Below are 26,302 nucleotides of genomic sequence, written 5' to 3' on the forward strand. Positions count from 1 at the left end.
CTCCTCCTCTGCTCTTCTCTCCTCCTCTGCTCCTCCTCTGCTCTTCTCTCCTCCTCTGCTCCTCCTCTGCTCTTCTCTCCTCCTCTGCTCCTCTCCTCCTCCTCTGCTCTTCTCTCCTCCTCTGCTCCTCCTCTGCTCCTCCTCTGCTCCTCTGACCCTCTCCTCTGCTCCTCCTCTGCATTCTCTACTCGGGAGTTAAGACAGAAAAAGAGGGAGAAGGAGGCGAGGAGCTAGGAGAGAGGAGCTAGGACCTAGGAAGCGAGGGGAGGAGGGGGGAGGGGGAGGGGCGAGCGGCAGACAGAGGAGAGAGAGTGCAATGGAGGGAAAAACACAGAATCACTGCAGCATAATACAGAGAGGGACCGAACAGGACCAGACCAGGTCTAAACCAGGACCAGACCAGACCAGGGGCGAGACCAGGGGCGAGACCAGGACCAGGCCTAACCCAGAACTAACCCAGGACTAAACCAGGACTATCCATGGACCATGCTTCCTCCAGGTCAGTGCTGGTTCTTATGGTTCAAACAGAGATGGAGGTCACCTTTAGAATGGAATAGAACCAGGACTAAACCAGGACTAAAGCAGGACTAAAGCAGGACTAAAGCAGGACTAAACCGGGACTAAAGCAGGACTAAAGCAGGACTGAACCAGGACTGAACCAGGACTAAACCAGGACTAAAAAAGGACTGAACCAGGACTAAAGCAGGACTAAATCAGGACTAAATCAGGACTAAAGCAGGACTAAAGCAGGACTGAACCTGGACTGAACCAGGACTGAACCAGGACTGAACCAGGACTGAACCTGGACTGAACCTGGACTGAACCTGGACTGAACCTGGACTGAACCTGGACTGAACCAGAACTAAAGCAGGACTGAACCGGGACTGAACCGGGACTGAACCGGGACAAAACCAGGAATAGGACTAAAGAGGGAGCTGTTGAATGTTCTGGAAGCATCTGCGCTGTCACTGAACCAAGACCCTGGACCGGGGCTGGACCGGGGCTGGACCGGGGCTGGACCGGGGCTGGACCGGGGCTGGACCGGGGTTGGACCGGGGCTGGACCGGGGCTAATCAGTTGTTTATGTTTGTATGTTAGTTGTTTATTTTGTTTTTTTTTGCACAGTTGGACGAGGTGTGTGTCGCCCCCTGCTGTGTGTGGACGGTACAGGAGAGAGTGTGTTTGAAATGAGCAGGATTTTTAAACACGTGAATGAAACGAGAGCTGAAACATGAAACACAAGAGAATCAGAACCACACAACAGTCTCCCCGTGTGTCAGATGCCCTCCCTGTGTGTCCTATAGATCTGTGTTTAGACCAGGACTAAACCAGGACTGAACCAGGACTAAACCATGGACTACAGCAGGTTTCTGTGTCCTCAAATGTCCTGTTGTTTTCTGGAGTCATTAGAGGCTCGTTATCATCGTTCCGTCTGAGAGCACAATTAAACTGTCATTGAAACGGACCAATCGGAGACGAGGAGAGCAAACGGACCAATCAGAGACGAGGAGAGCAAACGGACCAATCAGAGACGAGGAGAGCAAACGGACCAATCAGAGACGAGGAGAGCAAACGGACCAATCAGAGTCGAGGAGAGAACCAGGGGCCACACTGGGGCCTCAGAGTCAAAACTGTTATCGTTGTTGTGTCATTAGGCAAGACACTTGACTCGTGAAGAGGTGGGAGGGACTGATGGCACAGATTGGCAGCCTCACTCCTGTCAGTCTGCCCCAGGGCAGCTGTGGGCAGACTTTATAAAACTTTGACTTTATAAAATCAAAGGTTTTTTTTGTGTTTTTTTTTTTGTCTCTTGTATTTGACAAAAGAAAAGAGTCGACTGATGGAGGTGACATTTGGAAAAGAGGAAAATGTGAATCTGATGTTTCAGTCGAGACGAGAGACGAGAGAGGGAGAGACAAGAGAGGGAGAGACGAGAGAGGGAGACAAGAGACGAGAGAGGGGGGCAAAGAGGGGGAGGGGAGAGGGAGGAGAGACAGAGGAGTGACACAAAAACCTTTAGATTGCACTAAGAGGAGCAGAGACATTCAATATAAGAGTCTGAGACAGAGAGGACTGAACCAGGACTGGACCAGGACTGGACCAGGACTGAACCAGGACTGGACCAGGACTAAACCAGGACTGAACCAGGACTGAACCAGGACTGAACCAGGACTTCAAGGTGAGGGACTAGACCTGATGAGGACAAATGTGTCTGAGCGCTGAAGCGTGAAACACAAGAGCAGAACAAATCGACCAATCAGACGCTTAAAGACACACAGCTCAATTATGGTTGGACGAACAGGCAAAGTCATTTACACTGTCAGATTTAATCAAGACCGAGACTAGTCCCGGTCCAGGCCTGGTTTAGTCCTGGTCTGGCCCTGGTCTGGCCCTGGTCTGGCCCTGGTCTGGCCCTGGTCTGGTCCTGGTCTGGTCCTGGTCTGGCCCTGGTCAGGTCCTGGTCTGGTCCTGGTTTAGTCCTGGTTTAGTCCTGGTCTGGCCCTGGTCTGGCCCTGGTCTGGTCCTGGTCTGGTCCTGGTCTGGCCCTGGTCTGGTCCTGGTCTGGCCCTGGTCTGGCCCTGGTCTGGCCCTGGTCTGGCCCTGGTCTGGTCCTGGTCTGGCCCTGGTCTGGCCCTGGTCTGGTCCTGGTCTGGTCCTGGTTTAGTCCTGGTTTAGTCCTGGTCTGGCCCTGGTCTGGCCCTGGTCTGGTCCTGGTCTGGTCCTGGTCTGGTCCTGGTTTAGTCCTGGTTTAGTCCTGGTCTGGCCCTGGTCTGGCCCTGGTCTGGTCCTGGTCTGGTCCTGGTCTGGTCCTGGTTTAGTCCTGGTTTAGTCCTGGTCTGGCCCTGGTCTGGTCCTGGTCTGGCCCTGGTCTGGCCCTGGTCTGGCCCTGGTCTGGCCCTGGTCTGGCCCTGGTCTGGCCCTGGTCTGGCCCTGGTCTGGCCCTGGTCTGGTCCTGGTCTGGCCCTGGTCTGGCCCTGGTCTGGCCCTGGTCTGGCCCTGGTCTGGTCCTGGTCTGGCCCTGGTCTGGCCCTGGTCTGGTCCTGGTCTGGTCCTGGTTTAGTCCTGGTTTAGTCCTGGTCTGGCCCTGGTCTGGCCCTGGTCTGGTCCTGGTCTGGTCCTGGTCTGGCCCTGGTCTGGTCCTGGTCTGGTCCTGGTTTAGTCCTGGTTTAGTCCTGGTCTGGCCCTGGTCTGGCCCTGGTCTGGCCCTGGTCTGGCCCTGGTCTGGTCCTGGTCTGGCCCTGGTCTGGCCCTGGTCTGGCCCTGGTCTGGCCCTGGTCTGGCCCTGGTCTGGCCCTGGTCTGGTCCTGGTCTGGTCCTGGTTTAGTCCTGGTCTGGTCCTGGTCTGGTCCTGGTCTGGTCCTGGTCTGGCCCTGGTTTAGCCCTGGTTTAGTCCTGGTCTGGCCCTGGTCTGGCCCTGGTCTGGTCCTGGTCTGGCCCTGGTCTGGTCCTGGTCTGGTCCTGGTCTGGCCCTGGTCTGGCCCTGGTCTGGCCCTGGTCTGGCCCTGGTCTGGTCCTGGTCTGGCCCTGGTCTGGCCCTGGTCTGGTCCTGGTCTGGTCCTGGTTTAGTCCTGGTCTGGCCCTGGTCTGGCCCTGGTCTGGTCCTGGTCTGGTCTGGTCCTGCTTTTAGTACTGGTTTGGTGCTGGTCCAGTCCAGGTTGTTCAGTCCTGGTTTTCTTGCAGACCACTGGAGTGAGCGTTACGCAGATCTTCCGGGGGAGCTGTTCTGTCTGGATCTTGAGAAGGATCGGACCGGACTTGGACTAAGTTTGGCCGGGAATCGGGACCGGTCCCGACTCAGCGTGTTTGTGGTGGGTCTGAGTCCCGGAGGAGCGGCGGCGAAGGACGGGAGGATCCAGGTCGGAGACGAACTGCTCGAGGTGAAGCCATAGACGTGTCAAAGACGTACTACACCGGGACTAAACCAGGACTACACCTGGACTACAGAGACTACACCTGGACTACGCCGAGACTACACCTGGACTACACCAAGACTACACCTGGACTACACCGAGACTACACCTGGACTACACAGAGACTACACCTGGACTACACCTGGACTACACCTGGACTACACCGAGACTACACCGAGACTACACCTGGACTACATCGAGACTACACCTGGATTACACCTGGACTACACAGAGACTACACCTGGACTACACCTGGACTACACAGAGACTACACCTGGACTACACCTGGACTACACAGAGACTACACAGAGACTACACCTGGACTACACCTGGACTACACAGAGACTACACCTGGACTACACCTGGACTACACCTGGACTACACCTGGACTACGCCGAGACTACACAGAGACTACACCTGGACTACACCTGGACTACAGAGACTACACCTGGACTACACAGAGACTACACCTGGACTACAGAGACTACACCTGGACTACGCCAAGACTATACCTGGACTACACCTGGACTACACCTGGACTACACTGAGACTACACCGAGACTGCACCTGGACTACACTGAGACTGCACCTGGACTACACCGAGACTACCCCTGGACTACACCGAGACTACACCTGGACTACGCCGAGACTACACCTGGACTACACGAGACTACCCCTGGACTACACCGAGACTACACCGAGACTACACCTGGACTACACCTGGACTACACAGAGACTACACCTGGACTACACCTGGACTACACCTGGACTACACCTGGACTACGCCGAGACTACACAGAGACTACACCTGGACTACACAGAGACTACACCTGGACTACAGAGACTACACCTGGACTACAGAGACTACACCTGGACTACGCCAAGACTATACCTGGACTACACCTGGACTACACCTGGACTACACTGAGACTACACCGAGACTGCACCTGGACTACACTGAGACTGCACCTGGACTACACCGAGACTACCCCTGGACTACACCGAGACTACACCTGGACTACGCCGAGACTACACCTGGACTACACCGAGACTACACCGAGACTACACCTGGACTACACCTGGACTACACCTGGACTACACCTGGACTACACCTGGACTACGCCGAGACTACACCTGGACTACACGAGACTACCCCTGGACTACACCGAGACTACACCTGGACTACACCTGGACTACACCGGGACTACACCGGGACTACACCTGGACTACACTGAGACTACACACCGAGACTACACCTGGACTAGACTGGTACTACTCCAGTACAAGTACAGACATACAACAAGACTTCATTCAGAAAACCTGTAAGTGATTAAACACCTGAAGAGGAGGAGGAGAGGAGGAGGAGGAGAGGAGGAGGAGGAGGAGGAGAGGAGGAGGACACTACTAGAGACATTTGAGGATGGAAGGGCATCTGACACACTGCAGTCCTGTGTGTTTTAAAATCTTTGTGTCGTTTCTGTTTTGTTCCAGATCAATAACCAGGTTCTGTACGGCCGCAGCCACCAGAACGCCTCCGCCATCATCAAGAGCGCCACCAACAGGGTGCGGCTGGTACTGCTCAGGTAAGAGACTACAGCACAGGGCATTATGGGTAAAAAGAGTCAGACTGATTCTTGCTCTTTTGTCTTTCAGAAATGCAGACGCGGTTAATCACATGGCCGTGGCGCCGTTCTCGTCTCCTCCGACGCTCGGCCCCGCCCCCTCAGAGGTACCGCCCCCTCATGGTTCACGCCCACAACACGACACGGAGAAGATTAAACTGTCCGTGTTTGCTTTTGTCTCAGGCTGTCCCTCCGCTTCCTGTGTCCGGCCCCGCCCTCTCCACAGAGAAGCCCCGCCCTCCTGACCAGCTGACCCTAAGCTCCTCCCACAGACAGGTACACGCTTTAAAATAATAAACGTGACGTCACATCCACACGTCTGCAGCGGGTTCACACGAGTCCTGTTCATCAGCAGAGGTCGACTGAGGAGGTGGAGCTAAACGACATGAACAAGAGCAGCGCCCCCCACAGGCACAGACAGGACACTGCACACAAGAAGGTACGAAATATAGAACTGGACCGGGACTGGACCGGGACTGAACCAGGACTGAACCAGGGCTGAACCGGGACTGAACCAGGACTGGACACCAGACAGGACACTGCACACAAGAAGGTACGAAATATAGAACTGGACCGGGACTGGACAGGGACTGGACCGGGACTGGACAGGGACTGGACCGGGACTGAACCAGGACTGGACCGGGACTGAACCAGGACTGGACCGGGACTGAACCGGGACTGGACCGGGACTGAACCGGGACTGGACCAGGACTGGACCGGGACTGAACCAGGACTGGACCAGGACTGGACCGGGACTGAACCGGGACTGGACCAGAACTGAACCGGGACTGGACCAGGAGGGACCGAACCGGGACTGGACCGGGAGGGACCGAACCGGGACTGGACCGGGACTGGACCGGGACTGGACCGGGACTGAGCCGGGACTGGACCGGGACTGGACCGGGATTGGACCGGGACTGAACCGGGACTGGGCCGGGACTGGACCGGGACTGAGCCGGGACTGGACCGGGACTGAGCCAGGACTGGACCGGGACTGGACCGGGACTGGACCTGGACTGGACCAGGACTGACATTGTTTTTGGTTTCTTGTCAGAGGCAGAAGTTGGACTCTGAGAACGATCTTCAGTCTCCCTCAGAAACACAGGTGAATGTTTTTGTTAAAATGTGATTCTAGATTCCCCAATGTTGTACCAGGACTGTACCAGGACTAAACCAGGACTAAACCAGGACTAAACCAGGACTAAAATGAGCCACGGTTTAGACCAAAGTCATTACACTGGACTAAAGTCTGAATAATGGCAGGTCGGGGGAAGGAGCCTCACACACATAAAGGAAGAGGAAGAAGGTTCAGTGATGGGCCCTTAAGACCCTGGGGCCCGGGACCTCCTTCATTCCTCCCCGCTGACTCCCCTGATTAATAAACCTCGTTGTGCCAGTTCATGTTTATTCTTTATATTGTTTATTTTTTTATTTTTTTTCCAGACTCTTGTTTCTTCTCTGAGCTCCAGAAAAGTTCCTCCGGCGTCTCCTCTGACGAGCCCCGACCTCGACAACGCCAACACAGGTGAGAATCCCACACCTGTAACACGAGGTCTGGAGGAGTGAAGGGGAGAGTGAGGGGGTCCTGTGTGATGTCATGTAGTACTTGGAGCAGTAGATAAGTACTTTAAACTCCACATACACACTTTAGTAGCGCAGCAGTACTTTGAGCGTTTAGTTCCACCACGGTTAGCTATCGTGTCGTGTCGTTTCTCTTTCCGTTCCTCCAGACCTGTCTATCTGCCCTGTGACCTCTGACCCCTTGACCCGCCCTGTGACCTCCGACCCCTCGAGCTGCCCCGTGGTCCCGGGGCACGAGACGCTCATTGAGATCTGCAAAGGCCGATCGGGACTCGGACTCAGCATCGTCGGAGGAACAGACACACAACTGGTACTAAATATTTACCATCACAGACCCACGTACCCTGACCCCTGACCCCTGACCCCCTGACCTCTGACCCCATAACCAGAGGGGCAGGACTTGTGTCATACGTGTCCCATCTCTGTCAGAACGCCATCGTCATCCATGAGGTGTACCAGGAGGGGGCAGCAGCGAGAGACGGGAGGCTGTGGGCCGGAGACCAGATCCTGGAGGTGAGGAAGAAGAGAGACCTGCTCCTCTCTCTCCTCCTTTCATCCCTCTCTCCTCCTTTCATCCCTCTCTCCTCTCTCTCCTCCTCTCATCCCTTTCTCCTCCATCCGCCTCCTCTCCTCCCTCTCTCTCCTCCTCTCGTCTCTCCTCCTCTCCTCCCTCCCTCCTCTCTCTCTCCTCCTCTCCTCCCTCCCTCCTCTCTCTCTCCTCCTCCCTCCCTCCTCTCTCTCTCCTCCCTCCCTCCTCTCTCTCTCCTCCTCTCATCCCTCCCTCCTCTCTCTCTCCTCCTCTCATCCCTCCCTCCTCTCCTCCCTCCCTCCTCTCTCTCTCCTCATCCCTCCCTCCTCTCCTCCCTCCCTCCTCTCTCTCTCCTCCCTCCCTCCTCTCTCTCTCCTCCCTCCCTCCTCTCTCTCTCCTCCCTCCCTCCTCTCTCTCTCCTTCTCTCATCCCTCCCTCCTCTCCTCCCTCCCTCCTCTCTCTCTCCTCCCTCCCTCCTCTCTCTCTCCTTCTCTCATCCCTCCCTCCTCTCCTCCCTCCCTCCTCTCTCTCTCTCCTCCCTCCCTCCTCTCTCTCTCCTCCTCTCATCCCTCCCTCCCCTCTCTCCTTGTCTCATCCCTCCCTCCTCTCTCTCTCCTCCTCTCATCCCTCCCTCCTCTCTCTCCTCCTCTCTCCTCTCCTCCTTTCATCCCTCTCTCTCTCTCCTCCTTTCATCCCTCTCTCTCTCTCTCCTCCTTTCATCCCTCTCTCCTCCTCTCAGCCCTTTCTCCTCTCATCCCTCCCTCCTCTCTCTCTCCTCCTCTCATCCCTCCCTCTCTCTCTCCTCCTCTCGTCCCTCCCTCCTCTCTCTCCTTCTCTCATCCCTCCCTCTCTCTCTCCTCCTCTCATCCCTCCCTCCTCTCTCTCCTCCTCTCTCTCTCCTCTCTCCTCCTCCTCTCATCCCTCCCTCCTCTCTCTCTCCTCCTCTCTCCCTCCTCTCTCTCTCCTCCTCTCATCCCTCCCTCCTCTCTCTCCTCCTCTCTCTCTCCTCCTCTCCTCTTCTCCTCCTCCTCTCCTCCTCTCATCCCTCCCTCCTCTCTCCAGGTGAACGGCGTGTCTCTGCGAGGAGCGTCTCATGAGGAGGCGATCTGTCTCCTCCGTCAGACTCCGTCCCGTGTGCGTCTGCGTGTCCTGAGGGACGAGCTGTCGGAGCAAACCCTGCAGCTGTTCAGAGTCGAACTGCACAAGAGGAGTGGGCGGGGCCTCGGACTCAGCATCGTCACAAAGAGGTGCACACATGTACACACACATATACACACACACCCCCACATACACACACATACACACACACCCCCACACACAGACACACACACAGACACACACACACAGCTCTGTCACAAAGGCTCGTGAGTGGTCGTTTTTATCGGACGTGTTTTCAGGAGCGGCAGTGGCGTGTTCATCTCGGAGGTGGTCAGAGGGGGCGCTGCAGAGCTGGACGGACGGCTGATGCAGGGAGATCAGATCCTGTCTGTGAACGAAGAAGACACAAGGAGCGCCACGCAGGAAACTGTCGCCGCGATGCTAAAGGTGAGACGCTCCGAGTGAAACCCTCTGACCCCGTGACCTCGTGTCTCTGTGAAACCCTCTGACCTCATGACTCTGTGAAACCCTCTGACCCCGTGACCTCGTGTCTCTGTGAAACCCTCTGACCTCATGACTCTGTGAAACCCTCTGACCTCGTGTCTCTGTGTGAAACCCTCTGACCTCGTGTCTCTGAGTGAAACCCTCTGACCTCGTGACCTCATGACTCTGTGAAACCCTCTGACCTCGTGTCTCTGTGTCAAACCCTCTGACCTCGTGACCTCATGACTCTGTGAAACCCTCTGACCTCGTGTCTGTGTGAAACCCTCTGACCCCGTGACCTCGTGTCTCTGTGTCAAACCCTCTGACCTCGTGTCTCTGAGTGAAACCCTCTGACCTCGTGACCTCGTGTCTCTGTGTGACACCCTCTGACCTCGTGTCTCTGAGTGAAACCCTCTGACCTCGTGACCTCATGACTCTGTGAAACCCTCTGACCTCGTGTCTGTGTGAAACCCTCTGACCCCGTGACCTCGTGTCTCTGTGTCAAACCCTCTGACCTCGTGTCTCTGTGTCAAACCCTCTGACCTCGTGTCTCTGAGTGAAACCCTCTGACCTCGTGACCTCGTGTCTCTGTGTGACACCCTCTGACCTCGTGTCTCTGTGTCAAACCCTCTGACCTCGTGACCTCATGACTCTGTGAAACCCTCTGACCTCGTGTCTGTGTGAAACCCTCTGACCCCGTGACCTCGTGTCTCTGTGTCAAACCCTCTGACCTCGTGTCTCTGTGTGACACCCTCTGACCTCGTGACCTCATGACTCTGTGAAACCCTCTGACCTCGTGTCTCTGTGTGACACCCTCTGACCTCGTGTCTCTGTGTCAAACCCTCTGACCTCGTGACCTCATGACTCTGTGAAACCCTCTGACCTCGTGTCTGTGTGAAACCCTCTGACCCCGTGACCTCGTGTCTCTGTGTCAAACCCTCTGACCTCGTGTCTCTGTGTGACACCCTCTGACCTCGTGTCTCTGTGTCAAACCCTCTGACCTCGTGTCTCTGTGTGACACCCTCTGACCTCTGACCTCGTGTCTGTGTGTCAAACCCTCTGACCTCGTGTCTCTGTGTGACACCCTCTGACCTCGTGTCTCTGTGTCAAACCCTCTGACCTCGTGTCTCTGTGTGACACCCTCTGACCTCGTGTCTCTGTGTCAAACCCTCTGACCTCTGACCTCGTGTCTCTGTGTGACACCCTCTGACCTCTGACCTCGTCTCTGTGGCAGTGCGCTCGAGGGGCTGTGCTGCTGGAGGTCGGACGACTCAAAGCTGCTTCGTGGATCTCCCCCAAAACCAAGACCCAGAACCAGATCCAAACCCTGAGCGAAACCTGTCCCAGAATCTCAGCCACGACCCCGACCCCACCTGACCCCCCTCTGACCCCTGTCACCCCTGTGACCCCTGTGACCCCTGACCCCGAGCCTCTGCCCCTCAACAACAACAAGACCAGTGACACCAGCTCCTCTGCCCAGATCAACAGCACAGGTATGAACGGGAGGGCATCTGACACACGGGGAGGGCATCTGACACACGGGGAGGGCATCTGACACACACGGGGAGGGCATCTGACACACGGGGAGGGCATCTGACACACACAGGGAGGGCATCTGACACACACGGGGAGGGCATCTGACACAGGGGGAGGGCATCTGACACAGGGGGAGGGCATCTGACACACATGTTTAAACTCATACTTTGTGTTTTACAGATGAGGACTCTGGCGTTCGCTCCGTCGACATCACACGGGTGAACTTTTTTATTAATTTATTGATAAATGTTTAGTCCAGGACTGAACCAGGACAAACTCAGAGGTTTGTCCTGAGTTTGTCCTCGAGGACAGAAGGACCTGATTTGTCTGTTATTAATGTTCAGATCTGGATTTACAGACACAATAGTGAAATAAAAACCCCAGGATCATGTAGAGGGTTAATACGAACATTTAAGACCAGAATGAGACGGACACAGGGACAGAGAGAGGACAGAGGGGACACAGAGAGGACAGAGGGGACACAGAGAGGAGACACACAGAGAGGACAGAGAGGACAGAGAGAGGACAGAGGGGACAGAGAGAGGACAGAGGGGACACAGAGAGGAGACACACAGAGAGGACAGAGAGAGGACAGAGGGGACACAGAGAGGAGACACACAGAGAGGACACAGAGAGGACAGAGGGGACAAAGGGGAGACAGAGAGGACAGAGGACATTTAAGACCAGAATCAGTCTGGAGAGACAGAGAGGACAGAGGGGACACACAGGACACAGAGAGAGAGGACAGAGGAGACACAGAGAGGACAGAGGGGACAGAGAGGGGACAGAGGACATTTAAGACCAGAATGAGACGGACAGAGGGAGGACAGAGGGGACACAGAGAGGAGACACAGAGAGGACAGAGGGGACAGAGGGGAGACAGAGAGGAGACAGAGAGGAGACACACAGAGAGGACAGAGGGGACACAGAGAGGCTTAAGGATAACAAAGTCAATGTTCTGGAGTGTCCATCACAAAGTCCTGATCTCAGTCCTATTGAAAATCTATGGACAGACCTGAAAAGGCGTGTGCGAGTGAGACGGACACAAACTGGACACATTTACTCCAGTCCTGTCTGGACGAATGGGACAAAACTCCTGCAACTTTTGTGAGACGTTTGTGGAGGGAAAATCCAGAATATTTGACCCAAGTCACACAGTTTAAAGACAATGGGACAAATGCAAATGAAATGTGTGTGAACGTCTGACTCTGAACAAAGTCAAAGTCCTTCTCATTTAACAAATAGAAATAATTTAGATAATGGACCTAAAACAGTTTAGTTTGACTCATGTCAGAGAAAAAAAAGTGTCCTGGTTTAGTCCTGGTCCAGTCCCGGTCCAGTCCCGGTTCAGTCCTGGTTTTGTTGCAGACTCAGAGGGACTCTTTGGGGGTGAGTGTGGCCGGGGGGCGGGGCAGTCCTTTGGGGGACGTCCCTTTGTTCATCGCCATGATCCAGGCCAACGGAGTCGCCGCCAAGTCCAAGAAACTCAAGGTACGAACGTTTACTCCTACTGTTTAAAGTACTTCACTCTGTTTAAAGTACTTCACTGTGTTTAAAGTACTTCACTGTGTTTAAAGTACTTCACACTGTTTAAAGTACTACACACTGTTTAAAGTACTACACACTGTTTAAAGTACTTCACTGTGTTTAAAGTACTACACACTGTTTAAAGTACTTCACTCTGTTTAAAGTACTTCACACTGTTTAAAGTACTACACTCTGTTTAAAGTACTTCACTCTGTTTAAAGTACTTCACACTGTTTAAAGTACTTCACTCTGTTTAAAGTACTTCACACTGTTTAAAGTACTACACTCTGTTTAAAGTACTTCACTCTGTTTAAAGTACTTCACACTGTTTAAAGTACTACACACTGTTTAAAGTACTTCACACTGTTTAAAGTACTACACTCTGTTTAAAGTACTTCACTCTGTTTAAAGTACTTCACACTGTTTAAAGTACTTCACTCTGTTTAAAGTACTTCACACTGTTTAAAGTACTACACTCTGTTTAAAGTACTTCACACTGTTTAAAGTACTTCACACTGTTTAAAGTACTACACACTGTTTAAAGTACTTCACTCTGTTTAAAGTACTTCACACTGTTTAAAGTACTTCACTCTGTTTAAAGTACTTCACTCTGTTTAAAGTACTTCACTCTGTTTAAAGTACTACACTCTGTTTAAAGTACTTCACTCTGTTTAAAGTACTTCACTCTGTTTAAAGTACTACACACTGTTTAAAGTACTTCACTCTGTTTAAAGTACTTCACACTGTTTAAAGTACTTCACACTGTTTAAAGTACTACACACTGTTTAAAGTACTTCACTCTGTTTAAAGTACTTCACACTGTTTAAAGTACTTCACTCTGTTTAAAGTACTTCACTCTGTTTAAAGTACTACACTCTGTTTAAAGTACTTCACTCTGTTTAAAGTACTTCACACTGTTTAAAGTACTTCACTCTGTTTAAAGTACTACACTCTGTTTAAAGTACTTCACTCTGTTTAAAGTACTTCACTCTGTTTAAAGTACTACACACTGTTTAAAGTACTTCACTCTGTTTAAAGTACTTCACACTGTTTAAAGTACTTCACACTGTTTAAAGTACTACACACTGTTTAAAGTACTTCACTCTGTTTAAAGTACTTCACACTGTTTAAAGTACTTCACTCTGTTTAAAGTACTTCACTCTGTTTAAAGTACTTCACTCTGTTTAAAGTACTTCACTCTGTTTAAAGTACTACACTCTGTTTAAACAGTGTGAAGTACTTTAAACAGTGTGAAGTACTTTAAACAGTGTGAAGTACTTTAAAGTACTTATTACATGTATGTTCTCAGGTTGTATGTTACATGTATGTTGTATGTTACATGTTTGTTGTATGTTACATGTTTGTTGTATGTTGTATGTTACATGTATGTTGTATGTTACATGTTTGTTGTATGTTACATGTTTGTTGTATGTTGTATGTTACATGTATGTTGTATGTTACATGTTTGTTGTATGTTGTATGTTACATGTTTGTTGTATGTTGTATGTTCTCAGGTTGTATGTTACATGTATGTTGTATGTTCTCAGGTTGGTGATCGTATCGTGAGCATAAACGGTCACAGTGTGGATTCTCTGACTCACAGTGAAGTCGTGTCTCTGCTCAAAAACTCCTACGGCGACATCAACCTGAAGGTCAGACCTCCTCCTCCTGCTCCTCCTCCTCCTCCTCCTGCTCCTCCTCCTCCTCCTCCTGCTCCTCCTCCTGCTCCTCCTGCTCCTCCTCCTGCTGCTCCTCCTCCTGCCTGCTCCTCTCTCTCTGTACATTGTTTTATTGATGATATATTTCTCTTGTGTCCAGGTCGTAGCAGACACAAACATCTCTGCCATCGCGTCTCATGTGGAGAGTTTGTCCAGCAGCTCGATGCTCTCGTCCAACACAGAGAGCAACGAGCCAGAGTAAGACACGAGACCCCTGACCTCTGACCCCTGACCCCTGACCTCAGACCTTTCCTCCTCACATTAGAACATAGTGTAGACATATTTGAGTGTTGGGTGCTTCTGTTTCAGTTCTCCTCGCTGTAAAACCATCGTCCTCCAGAAAGGATCTGAGGGTTTGGGCTTCAGCATCGTGGGAGGATTCGGGAGTCCACACGGAGACCTGCCCATCTACGTGAAGACCGTCTTCAGCAAGGTCTGGAGCGGACTGGAGCGGGACTGGACTGGAGCGGGACTGGAACGGGACTGGACTGGAACGGGACTGGACTGGAGCGGGACTGGACTGGAGCGGGACTGGAACGGGACTGGAGCGGGACTGGACCGGGACTGGAACGGGACGGGACTGGAACGGGACTGGAATGGGACTGGAACGGGACTGGAACGGGACTGGAGCGGGACTGGAGCGGGACTGGAACGGGACGGGACTGGAGCGGGACTGGAGCGGGACTGGAGCGGGACTGGAGCGGGACTGGAACGGGACGGGACTGGAGCGGGACTGGAACGGGACTGGAACGGGACTGGACTTGAGCGGGACTGGAACGGGACTGGAGCGGGACTGGAACGGGACTAAAGCGGGACTGGAACGGGACTGGAACGGGACGGGACTGGAGCGGGACTGGAACGGGACTGGAACGGGACGGGACTGGAGCGGGACTGGAACGGGACTGGACTGGAGCGGGACTGGAGCGGGACTGGAGCGGGACTGGAACGGGACGGGACTGGAGCGGGACTGGAACGGGACTGGAACGGGACTGGAACGGGACCGGAGCGGGACTGGAACGGGACTGGAACGGGACTGGACTTGAGCGGGACTTGAGCGGGACTGGACTGAAGCGGGACTGGAACGGGACTAAAGCGGGACTGGAACGGGACTGGAACGGGACTGGAATGGGACTGGAGCAGGACTGGAGCGGGACTGGACCGGGACTGGACTGGAGCGGGACTGGAACGGGACTGGAGCGGGACTGGAACGGGACTGGAGCGGGACTGGAACGGGACTGGAACGGGACTGGAGCGGGACTGGAACGGGACCGGAGCGGGACTGGAACAAGACTGGAACGGGACTGGAACGGGACGGGACTGGAGCGGGACTGGAGCGGGACTGGAGCGGGACTGGAACGGGACTGGAACGGGACTGGACTGGAGCGGGACTGGAACGGGACTGGAACGGGACGGGACTGGAGCGGGACTGGAGCGGGACTGGAACGGGACGGGACTGGAGCGGGACTGGAACGGGACTGGAGCGGGACTGGAACGGGACTGGACTGGAGCGGGACTGGAACGGGACTGGAACGGGACTGGAACGGGACTGGAGCGGGACTGGAACGGGACTGGAGCGGGACTGGAACGGGACTAAAGCGGGACTGGAACGGGACTGGAACGGGACTGGAATGGGACTGGAGCAGGACTGGAGCGGGACTGGACCGGGACTGGACTGGAGCGGGACTGGAGCGGGACTGGAACGGGACGGGACTGGAGCGGGACTGGAACGGGACGGGACTGGAGCGGGACTGGAGCGGGACTGGACCGGGACTGGACTGGAGCGGGACTGGAGCGGGACTGGAACGGGACGGGACTGGAGCGGGACTGGAACGGGACGGGACTGGAGCGGGACTGGAACGGGACTGGAACGGGACTGGAACGGGACTGGAGCGGGACTGGAACGGGACCGGAGCGGGACTGGAACAAGACTGGAACGGGACTGGAGCGGGACTGGAGCGGGACTGGAGCGGGACTGGAGCGGGACTGGAACGGGACTGGACTGGAGCGGGACTGGAACAGGACTGGAACGGGACTGGAACGGGACTGGAACGGGACGGGACTGGAGCGGGACTGGAGCGGGACTGGAACGGGACTGGAACGGGACTGGAACGGGACTGGAACGGGACTGGAACGGGACCAGAGCGGGACCGGAACGGGACTGGAACGGGACGGGACTGGAGCGGGACTGGAACGGGACTGGACTGGAGCGGGACTGGAGCGGGACTGGAGCGGGCCTGGAGCGGGACTGGAACGGGACTGGACTGGAGCGGGACTGGAACGGGACTGGAACGGGACTGGACTTGAGCGGGACTGGAACGGGACTGGAACGGGACTGGAACGGGACTGGAGCGGGACTGGAGCGGGACTGGAACGGGACTGGAATGGGACTGGAGCGGGACTGGAGCGGGACTGGAACGGGACCAGAGCGGGACCGGAACGGGACTGGAACGGGACGGGACTGGAGCGGGACTGGAACGGGACTGGACTGGAGCGGGACTGGAGCGGGACTGGAGCGGGCCTGGAGCGGGACTGGAACGGGACTGGACTGGAGCGGGACTGGAACGGGACTGGAACGGGACTGGACTTGAGCGGGACTGGAACGGGACTGGAACGGGACTGGAATGGGACTGGAGCGGGACTGGAGCGGGACTGGAACGGGACTGGAATGGGACTGGAGCGGGACTGGAGCGGGACTGGAACTGGACTGGACTGGTCTGGAACGGGACTGGAACGGGACTGGACTGGACTGGAACGGGACTGGACTGGACCAGGACTAGTGGGACAAAAAAAGAATGACCACTTTCTCGCTAATGATGTTTATCTGTGTCTGACGCGTGTTCTGTCCCATGTTCTGACGCGTGTTCTGTCCCATGTTCTGACGCGTGTTCTGTCCCATGTTCTGACGCGTGTTCTGTCCCATGTTCTGACGCGTGTTCTGTCCCATGTTCTGATGCGTGTTCTGTCCCATGTTCTGACGCGTGTTCTGTCCCATGTTCTGATGCGTGTTCTGTCCCATGTTCTGACGCGTGTTCTTTCTCGTGTCCAGGGCGCGGCGGCGCAGGAGGGGCGGCTGCGGCGTGGAGATCAGATACTGTCTGTGAACGGAGAGACACTAACCGGAGCCAGCCACCAGGAGGCAGTGTCTCTGCTCAAGAGGCAGAAACCTGGAGAAGTGGAGCTGCAAGTGCTGTCCTGAGACCGGACTGGACCGGGACTGGGACCGGGACTGAGACCGGGACTGAGACCGGGACTGAGACTGAGACCGGGACTGGGACCGGGACTGGGACCGGGACTGAGACTGAGACTGAGACCGGGACTGGGACCGGGACTGAGACCGGGACTGAGACTGAGACTGAGACCGGGACTGGGACCGGGACCGAGACCGAGACCGAGACCGGGACCGGACCGGGACTGAGACTGAGACCGGGACTGAGACCGGGACTGAGACCGGGACTGAGACCGGGACCGGGACCGAGACCGGGACCGAGACTGAGACCGGACTGAGACCGGGACCGAGACCGGGACCGAGACCGAGACCGACACTGAGACTGAGACCGGGACTGAGAGAGAACCAGAGCAAGGGTCTCATTCATAAAGCGTGTGTGTGTGTGTGTGGGGGTGTGTGTGTGTGTGTGTGTGTGTGTGTGTGCTTCACGTGCATGTGCTTCACGTGCACAGCTGATTGTACACACAGAGTGAAGCGTGTGGGCCGCCCTCTCAGCCAATCAGCTCGCACCATAAAACCCTCTGAGCCAATCAGCTCACAGCACAAAGCCTCATTTAGTGACTCGCATGGCTCAGTCTGACACATATGCAGGGGATAAAGAGGGTTGAGGTTTTTCACAAAGACAAGACTGAATGAGACCTGAGCTCAGACTAAACCGGGACTAAACCGGGACTAAACCAGGACCTGGACTGGTCTTCTCCTTTAAGCAAAAAACTGAACATAAAAAGAAACAGAGTCCAGTTTCTCAAAGGGACGAAAGTCAAAATTCTGGTAAATCTAATTAATCTGTTTGTCTCGTGTTTCATTTCTCCTCGTTCTGCTCGTCTGTCCAGTTTAAATCAAATGTTTTACGTTCGATTTTAGTTTGTCACATTTGCACAATGTTGAGCTTTTGAAATGATCTGCGATAGATTCTCACCGTTTTGTCTAATCAATAAAATGTTACAGCACAAAAATATAAACATTTAAAGGTTTTTCATGTATTTAAACCACAATAATAAAACTTTTGATTCTAAAACAGAACTTTAAAGTGTCTCTGAGCGGCTTTAGTGAGTCTCGTGTTATATTCACTCATTTTATCTCCGTCTCTTCTGTTTTTATTCAGATTTTTAAAAGTCTTCCACAGAATAAAATGTTTTTCCAGATCATTCCGATTATTCCGATGTTCCGACACGAGTCGCGCTCCGAGTCTGAGTCTAAATCACAAAAATATTGGTCCATTTTTGCTGTCGTTTTGTTTAAAGCTGCATTGTGTAACATTTCTAGCGGCGGGGCCTTAATCAGCCTTCGTTCTGTTGTCTTGAATGTTCCGCAGTGTGGCATTAAACTCGTCTGCGGCGGTGGTTTTCAGGGTGTAGTGACGTCACGCTGCCAGACGGGGGCGCGAGCTGTGCCGTCACCATGGTAACGGCTGAACATCATGCCATAGAGGTGTATGTAGAACAGCCCCAGCGTGATGTCACCCACCCGCAGTAAGACGGTGTTTTTGAGCAATAAAGATTAAATAAATGAGTTTTAAAAATGTTTAATGCCGAACTGTGGAACATCCCTGGAAAAGCAATAACACGTGACACACCCCCCACCAGGAAAGTTACATACTGCAGCTTTAAAGTCGGTCACGTAAGAATCTTCAAAGTCAAATAATTTCTGTAAAATCTGAGACCACACGAGAGGAGCGTCGACTGAGATGTCACTTCCTGTTTATTGCAGTCCTCTGATGTCACTTCCTGTTTATTGCAGTCCTCTGATGTCACTTCCTGTTTATTGCAGTCCTCTGATGTCACTTCCTGTTTATTGCAGTCCTCTGATGTCACTTCCTGTTTATTGCAGTCCTCTGATGTCACTTCCTGTTTATTGCAGTCCTCTGATGTCACTTCCTGTTTATTGCAGTCCTCTGATGTCACTTCCTGTTTATTGCAGTCCTCTGATGTCACTTCCTGTTTTCGTCCATAGATTAGTTTTATTTTTGATACGAGTCGCTCACACTGTTTTAATGTTCTGATTATTTGACTATTTTTTTAGTGAAATGGTCCAAATGTAGCGAAGGATTGTGACATATTTTTAACGTAAAGCCTCAGAATGTTTCACTTTAGAGTCGTTTAGTAAAAACAATTTATGCTCAAACTCCTGTGTCCTGGTTTTTAATACTTTTTATACTGACTAAATGTTTATTTTACTCAAATGAAGGAGAAAAGTGAGAAAATACAGAGTGAAGAACAATTTGGACCGACACTGGTGAAAAGTTTTAAGATCGTCTGAAAAGTTGAGAAAAAATCCCACAGTGATTTAAAGAGCAAAAACTGTTGGGTAACGCTAATGCTAACGGTAATGCTAATGCTAATGCTAGCATGTGGCTGTCGTGTTGTTTGAGAGGGGCGTGTTTAAAAGCACAAACACAGATCACCTGTGAGCTCAGATTAAAGTTTAAACCTGGATCATTATCTTGACTCAGAGTTTAATGTTTGATTAATCTGGACTTTACCCCAGAGGCTCATGTCACAAACACAACACGACACGACAAAACAAGACACAAACGCAACACGACAAAACACAACACGACACAACACGACACAAACACAACACGACACGAGACAAACACAACACGACACAAACACAACACGACACGAGACAAACACAACACGACACAAACACGACACAAACACAACACGACACAACACGACACGACAAAAACACAAACATGATACAAACACGACAAAACACGACACGACAAAACACGACACAAACACAACACAAACGCAACACGACAAAACACGACACAAACACGACACAAACACAACACGACACAACATGTCACAAACGCAACACGACACAACACAACACAACATGTCACAAACGCAACACGACACAAACACGACACAAACACAACACGACACAAACGCAACACGACACAAACACAACACGACAAAACACGACACAAACACAACACAAACGCAACACGACACAAACAACACGACAAAAACAACACGACACAAACACAACACGACAAACACAACACGACACAAACAAAACACGACACAAACACGACACAAAACAAACACGACAACACGACACAAACACGACAAACACGACACAACACAACACAAACGCAACACGACACAAACGCAACACGACACAAACGCAACACGACACAAACACAACACAACATGTCACAAACGCAACACGACACAAACACGACACAAACACAACACGACACAAACGCAACACGACACAAACACAACACGACAAAACACGACACAAACACAACACAAACGCAACACGACACAAACGCAACACGACACAAACAACACGACAAAAACAACACGACACAAACACAACACGACAAACACAACACGACACAAACAAAACACGACACAAACACGACACAAAACAAACACGACAACACGACACAAACACGACAAACACGACACAAACACAAACGCAACACGACACAAACGCAACACGACAAAAACACGACACAAACACGACCCAACACAAACACAACACAAACACGATACAAACACAACACAAACACAACACGACACAAACACAAAACATGACACAAATGCAACAAAACACGACACAACACGACACAAACACAACACGACAAACACAACACGACACAAACAAAACACGACACAACACGACACAAACACGACACAAACAACACGACACAAACACAACACGACAAAAACAACACGACACAAACACAACACGACAAACACAACACGACACAAACAAAACACGACACAACACTACACAAACACGACACAAACGACACAAAACAAACACGACAACACGACACAAACACGACAACACGACACAAACACGACACACACAACATGACAAAAACAACACGAACACGAAAACACGACACAAACGCAACAAAACACGACACAAACACAACACGACACAAACACAACAGGATCATTATAAAAGTCTCACTAACGAACAGATGAGACCTGTACTGATTTATGAGACTAAACCCAGAGACACACACCTGTTCACCTGACACACACGTGTTCACCTGACACACACCTGTTCACCTGACACACACGTGTTCACCTGACACACACCTGTGCACCTGACACACACCTGTTCACCTGACACACACGTGTTCACCTGACACACACCTGTTCACCTGACACACACGTGTTCACCTGACACACACCTGTTCACCTGACACACACCTGTTCACCTGACACACACCTGACACACACCTGTTTTGTGTTACCTTGTTCTTCTTAAACGTTTTCACTGTGGCACAAATAAAGTTTTTTCTTTATAAAACTGTTCAAATTTTTTTCCAACAACAAACTTTTAGACGACTTTTGTAAAACTGAAATAATGAGCCGTGTGTTTGTTTAAAAGTTTGTTTTTAATCGACTGAAGAACATAAATAAAACAGCTTCATTTTAAACTGAAACACAAATATATTTGTTTTAAGCTCAGACTGTGACGACGTCGTGAGGCTAGCTTACAGCGGCTAATCTGGAGCTACGCTTCATATTTGGAATTCCCACGAGTATCATAGCAACCAAAGAGCCAATCAGGAGAGAGGCTGCTGAAGGTAACGCCTCTTCTCGCTGGTTTAACGGAGCAGGCGCTTAGCAACTGTCGATCAAACCTGTTGCTAACATTAGACAGAAAAGGAAGTGCGCTCGTGATCACTTCCTGTTTGTAACGCGGTGCTAGCACGTTAGCTACGTCCATTTATATAAACAGTCTGTGATTTAAGCCGGAGCTCTGTGTGGGAGGAGTTTAAATCAGAGTGATGTAAAATAAATGTGTTTGTATAAATATTGTGTCTTTTTAGTGTATAAATGTGTGTAAATGGGGGGGGGGTGGAGCTGAGGGGGTCTCGTCCAATCAGAGCGCTGCGTTCAGGTCACATGGCCGTGACTCTGTCCTCGTGCTTTTCCAGAGCCAGGTTTGTGTAGGTCTTGAGCTCGCCGCTGTGTCTGAGGAAACGGAAAGAAACAGACTCAAAATACGGACTTTATATTTACTTCAATTTAGTGTGAAAAAAAAACGACTCAAACAATGATTTAAAATATATAACAAGAGCCACGAGGAGGTGCTAAAGAGGAGGTGTTAAAGAGGAGGTATTAAAGAGGGGGTGTTAAAGAGGAGGTATTAAAGAGGGGGTGTTAAAGAGGAAGTGTTAAAGAGGAGGTGTTAAAGAGGAGGTATTAAAGAGGGGGTGTTAAAGAGGAGGCGTTAAAGAGGAGGTATAAAGAGGAGGTGTTAAAGAGGAGGAGTTAAAGAGGAGGTGTTAAAGAGGAGGTGTTAAAGAGGAGGTGTCAAAGAGGGGGTGTTAAAGAGGAGGTGTTAAAGAGGAGGTGTTAAAGAGGAGGTGTTAAAGAGGAGGTGTTAAAGAGGGGGTGTTAAAGAGGAGGTGTTAAAGAGGAGGTATAAAGAGGAGGTGTTAAAGAGGAGGTGTTAAAGAGGAGGTGTTAAAGAGGGGGTATTAAAGAGGAGGTGTTAAAGGGGAGGTGTTAAAGAGGAGGAGTTAAAGAGGAGGTATAAAGAGGAGGTGTTAAAGGGGAGGTGTTAAAGAGGGGGTATTAAAGAGGAGGTGTTAAAGAGGGGGTATTAAAGAGGAGGTGTTAAAGAGGAGGTGTTAGAGGAGGTGTTAAAGAGGAGGTGTCCTCGGGGTGAGGACACACTGGGAGCTCAGGCGTCTGATGTGTTGGTTTTATCGCCTCATTGGTCGATTCACCTCTGACCTCAGCTCAACATGAACTCATATTAACAGAAGAATGTGCCGACGTTTCACTTTATGAGTCTGAGTCTGTTAAAGAGCAAACGAGGTCCACGAGGCCCACGAGGTCCACGAGGCCCACGAGGTCCACGAGGTCACAGCACAAGTCACTGAAACATGTTTAAGGCTCACAGGAGGGTTAGACACAGAGACGTCCCACCTCAGGTTTGGCCTCGTCTTTGGCCTCGTGTTCGGCCTCGTCTTTGGCCTCGTGTTCGGCCTCGTGCGCCCATGCTCACTTCCTGTTAGCTAACGTGCTAGCGCTGCGTCCATATAAACGTGTATATTATATAAACGTTTTACCGTCGGAACTCGCTGTCGTTCCTCGTCACGTACTCGTTCTCTTTGGGCGACTCAAAGTCCATGATGTTCCTTCAAAAAAACACAAACATATGAGTCTCCGCCCCGTCACGAGGAGGTTGTGGGTTCGATTCCCGGTGGCAGAGTGGTTACCGTTTGGGTTTCTCACACCAGGCTCTTTTGACGAGGAAGATGACGAAGGTGAGGAAGAGGAACCCGACGACAGCGATGATCCCTGTGAGCCACTGAGGAAGAGTCCGAGCGGAGACTGGGGACTGGGCTGAAACACACACCTGGATCAGACCTGGATCAGACCTGGTTTACTCCTGGTTCAGTCCTGGTTCAGTCCTGGTTCAGTCCTGGTTTAGTCCTGGTTTAGTCCTGGTTCAGTCCTGGTTTAGTTCTGGTTTAGACCTGGTTTAGTCCTGGTTTAGTCCTGGTTCAGTCCTGGTTCAGTCCTGGTTCAGTCCTGGTTTAGTCCTGGTTCAGTCCTGGTTTAGTTCTGGTTTAGACCTGGTTTAGACCTGGTTTAGTCCTGATTCAGTCCTGGTTCAGTCCTGGTTTAGTCCTGGTTCAGTCCTGGTTTAGTCCTGGTTTAGTCCTGGTTTAGTCCTGGTTCAGTCCTGGTTTAGTCCTGGTTTAGTCCAGGTTTAGTTCTGGTTTAGTCCAGGTTTAGTTCTGGTTTAGTCCAGGTTTAGTTCCGGTTTAGTCCTGGTTTAGTCCTGGTTTAGTCCTGGTTTAGTCCTGGTTTAGTCCTGGTTTAGTCTTGGTTTAGTCCTGGTTTAGTCCTGGTTTAGTCCTGGTTTAGACCTGGTTTAGACCTGGTTTAGACCTGGTTTAGTTCTGGTTTAGACCATGTTATAAATCAGACCATAATAAATCAATTATGTCTCATTATATCACACTAATCACTCGTCCATAAAAATAAAAGCCACAAAAAACGACTTTAACTCACAGACTGTGAAGACAGATTTATACACACACACACACACACACACACACACCCCCACACACACCTACACACACACACACATGTACACCCCGACACACACGTACACACACACACACACACATGTACACCCCGACACACACGTACACACATACACACACCTGTGTCGTTAGCCTGTCCTTATACAGTTTAAACATATTGTATAATTATACGTTTTACACATAATGCCTTTCTTTGGAATATTCCTGGCAAAGTAATAACATCTCCATGGAAACAAGCAGAAAAGTGACATGTCGGTCTCAGGATCAGGCACAAAGTGATGCAACAATTTGAGTTTTATTCATGATGTAATAAACGTAAAGCTGCTGTTTATGAAGATTTATGTTTCATTAAAGCTCCAGATTCACACAAACTCACTCCTCAAACACTGGAGTTGTGTTTTGTTTCATTCACATGTTTGAGTCACTTTATTATTCGTCTGTCACATCTACAAAGATCAAAACGCTCTGTTCCACCTTGTGATGTCATCAAGTGGTAGTTTTAAAGTGAACTCCTCCTTTTACCTTTAGTTCAGTCGAGATAAGAGACAACTCCAGGACTGAAATGATCCAGATGATTCTAGTGAAGGTGGAGTTTAAAAACACAGTGGAGCACTTCCTGTATCACCACATGATGACATCACAAGGTGGAACAGAGTGTTTAAATCTGCAGGTTTGTGTGTTAAACATGTGAGAATGAAACAAAACACGACTCCAGGTCTGTGTGTGACATTAAACAGTTCAGAGGAGTCACGTGGGTCTTTAAACACAGTTCAGTTCAAATCCTGCACAAATTATAAACATTTATGAGAATTAAAACATTTTAAACATGAGAAAAAATCATCGTAAACTCACTGTTTTGACTCAGCGCCGACCCCAGACTCACAACCAAAAACAAGACGGTCAGATCCACTTTAGACCTCATCCTGGTCCCACAAGAGTCTCAGTCCACGAGAAGAAGAAGAAGAAGAGGAGGAGGAGGAGGAGTGCTCAGGTCCAGACCCAGTCCTGTTCAGTCCTGCTTCAGTCCTGTTTTAGTCCTGTTTTAGTCCTGCTTCAGTCCTGTTTTAGTCCTGCTTTAGTCCTGGTTCAGTCCGAGGTCCGGGGCAGGGCTCTTTGTAAATGTTTGACAGACTCATGGAGCCATAAACCTGAGTTTGCTGTAACAGAGTTTATGACACTGGATTTTTATTGTTTTATTTTTACAGGATAAAACTAAATTATGATAAACTCTGACGTCTTTATCAGCGGCTCAATATTTAAATGTGATAAACTGATTTGTGATAAAATGGATTTGTTATTGTGTTTTCATGTTTCAGATTAAACTGAATTACAGCTGTGGGATTGTTTTAATAATGTGATCACATGACCACGTGACCACATGACCACGTGACCACATGACCACATGACCACGTGATCACATGACCACAGATTTAAACCAGTCCTACTGAGCTTGAGTCTCTATAGTTCTCATCTACGACCCTGTGAGTCATTATGTTGTAATTTACACATATTAAATCTCAATATTTGTCTAAAATGTCCAATGGGAGTTAAACGTCGTCACAACAAAGCGCCTCATGCTGTAGCGCCCCCTGTGGACAGATGCACGTCACACTAGAGCAGCACATTTAAAACATTTGGACCAAAATGACGACGCGACGCTGCAGAATCAACGAGTATCAACGATTAAGAAAATAAAACTGGAGAAGAAAGAGCGGACGTCACAGGGGGCGTGGCACAGGGGGCGTGGCACAGGGGGCGTGGCACAGTGGGCGTGTCACAGGGGGCGTGTCACTGTGGGCGTGGCACAGGGGGCGTGTCACAGTGGGCGTGTCTCAGGGGGTGTGTACCAGTCGACGTTAAATGGGGGATATAACAGCTTGAAGAACAGAGCGGATTTAAAACAAATGTAGTTTATTTGCAAATTTTGAAAAAAAAAATAAAAAATTTGAACTAAATCATAATAATTATAATCACCACAAACAAAACCTCTTAAAGCTGCAGGTCAGGACAGTTTGTACAA

At 51.1% G+C, this 26,302-nt stretch overlaps 2 protein-coding genes across 2 annotated transcripts in view; one reads left to right on the forward strand and one right to left on the reverse strand.

Annotated features, from left to right (window-relative positions):
• patj (PATJ crumbs cell polarity complex component) overlaps positions 1–17,212 on the forward strand; it is a 53,833-nt gene extending 36,621 nt beyond the window's left edge. The window contains exons 31-48 of the mRNA XM_055221221.1: positions 3,682–3,878; positions 5,403–5,494; positions 5,565–5,640; positions 5,717–5,809; positions 5,886–5,972; positions 6,588–6,638; positions 6,977–7,058; positions 7,264–7,424; positions 7,544–7,627; positions 8,706–8,890; positions 9,041–9,188; positions 10,459–10,717; positions 10,941–10,978; positions 12,129–12,251; positions 13,835–13,939; positions 14,106–14,203; positions 14,315–14,438; positions 17,052–17,212. Of these exons, the coding sequence (XP_055077196.1) occupies positions 3,682–3,878; positions 5,403–5,494; positions 5,565–5,640; positions 5,717–5,809; positions 5,886–5,972; positions 6,588–6,638; positions 6,977–7,058; positions 7,264–7,424; positions 7,544–7,627; positions 8,706–8,890; positions 9,041–9,188; positions 10,459–10,717; positions 10,941–10,978; positions 12,129–12,251; positions 13,835–13,939; positions 14,106–14,203; positions 14,315–14,438; positions 17,052–17,201 (2,153 nt within the window). The 3' untranslated portion in view covers positions 17,202–17,212. The remainder of the gene's footprint in view (positions 1–3,681; positions 3,879–5,402; positions 5,495–5,564; positions 5,641–5,716; positions 5,810–5,885; positions 5,973–6,587; positions 6,639–6,976; positions 7,059–7,263; positions 7,425–7,543; positions 7,628–8,705; positions 8,891–9,040; positions 9,189–10,458; positions 10,718–10,940; positions 10,979–12,128; positions 12,252–13,834; positions 13,940–14,105; positions 14,204–14,314; positions 14,439–17,051) is intronic.
• Positions 17,213–21,612: 4,400 nt separating this feature from the next.
• Positions 21,613–25,358, reverse strand: pdzk1ip1 (PDZK1 interacting protein 1). The gene is made up of 4 exons (XM_033965888.2): positions 25,135–25,358; positions 23,446–23,572; positions 23,296–23,364; positions 21,613–22,189 (listed from the first exon to the last, which is right to left on the reverse strand). Exons 1-4 carry the CDS (start codon positions 25,202–25,204, stop codon positions 22,117–22,119), a joined length of 339 nt encoding a protein of 112 aa, XP_033821779.1. The 5' UTR covers positions 25,205–25,358; the 3' UTR covers positions 21,613–22,116.
• Between the last annotated feature and the right edge of the window lie 944 nt (positions 25,359–26,302).

The sequence above is a fragment of the Periophthalmus magnuspinnatus genome, chromosome 4 (genome assembly GCF_009829125.3).
Source record: "Periophthalmus magnuspinnatus isolate fPerMag1 chromosome 4, fPerMag1.2.pri, whole genome shotgun sequence".
NCBI lineage: Eukaryota > Metazoa > Chordata > Actinopteri > Gobiiformes > Gobiidae > Periophthalmus > Periophthalmus magnuspinnatus.

What these genes read in the sequence shown, in the direction of transcription:
- pdzk1ip1 (XM_033965888.2), bottom strand. Translation starts at nt 25,204, where the DNA reads ATGAGGTCTAAAGTGGATCTGACCGTCTTGTTTTTGGTTGTGAGTCTG. An exon ending in GTCGGCGCTGAGTCAAAACA is followed by an intron (nt 23,573 to 25,134) that starts GTGAGTTTACGA and finishes TGTGTGTTTCAG; the next exon opens with CCCAGTCCCCAGTCTCCGCT. An exon ending in TGGTGTGAGAAACCCAAACG is followed by an intron (nt 23,365 to 23,445) that starts GTAACCACTCTG and finishes GTTTTTTTGAAG; the next exon opens with GAACATCATGGACTTTGAGT.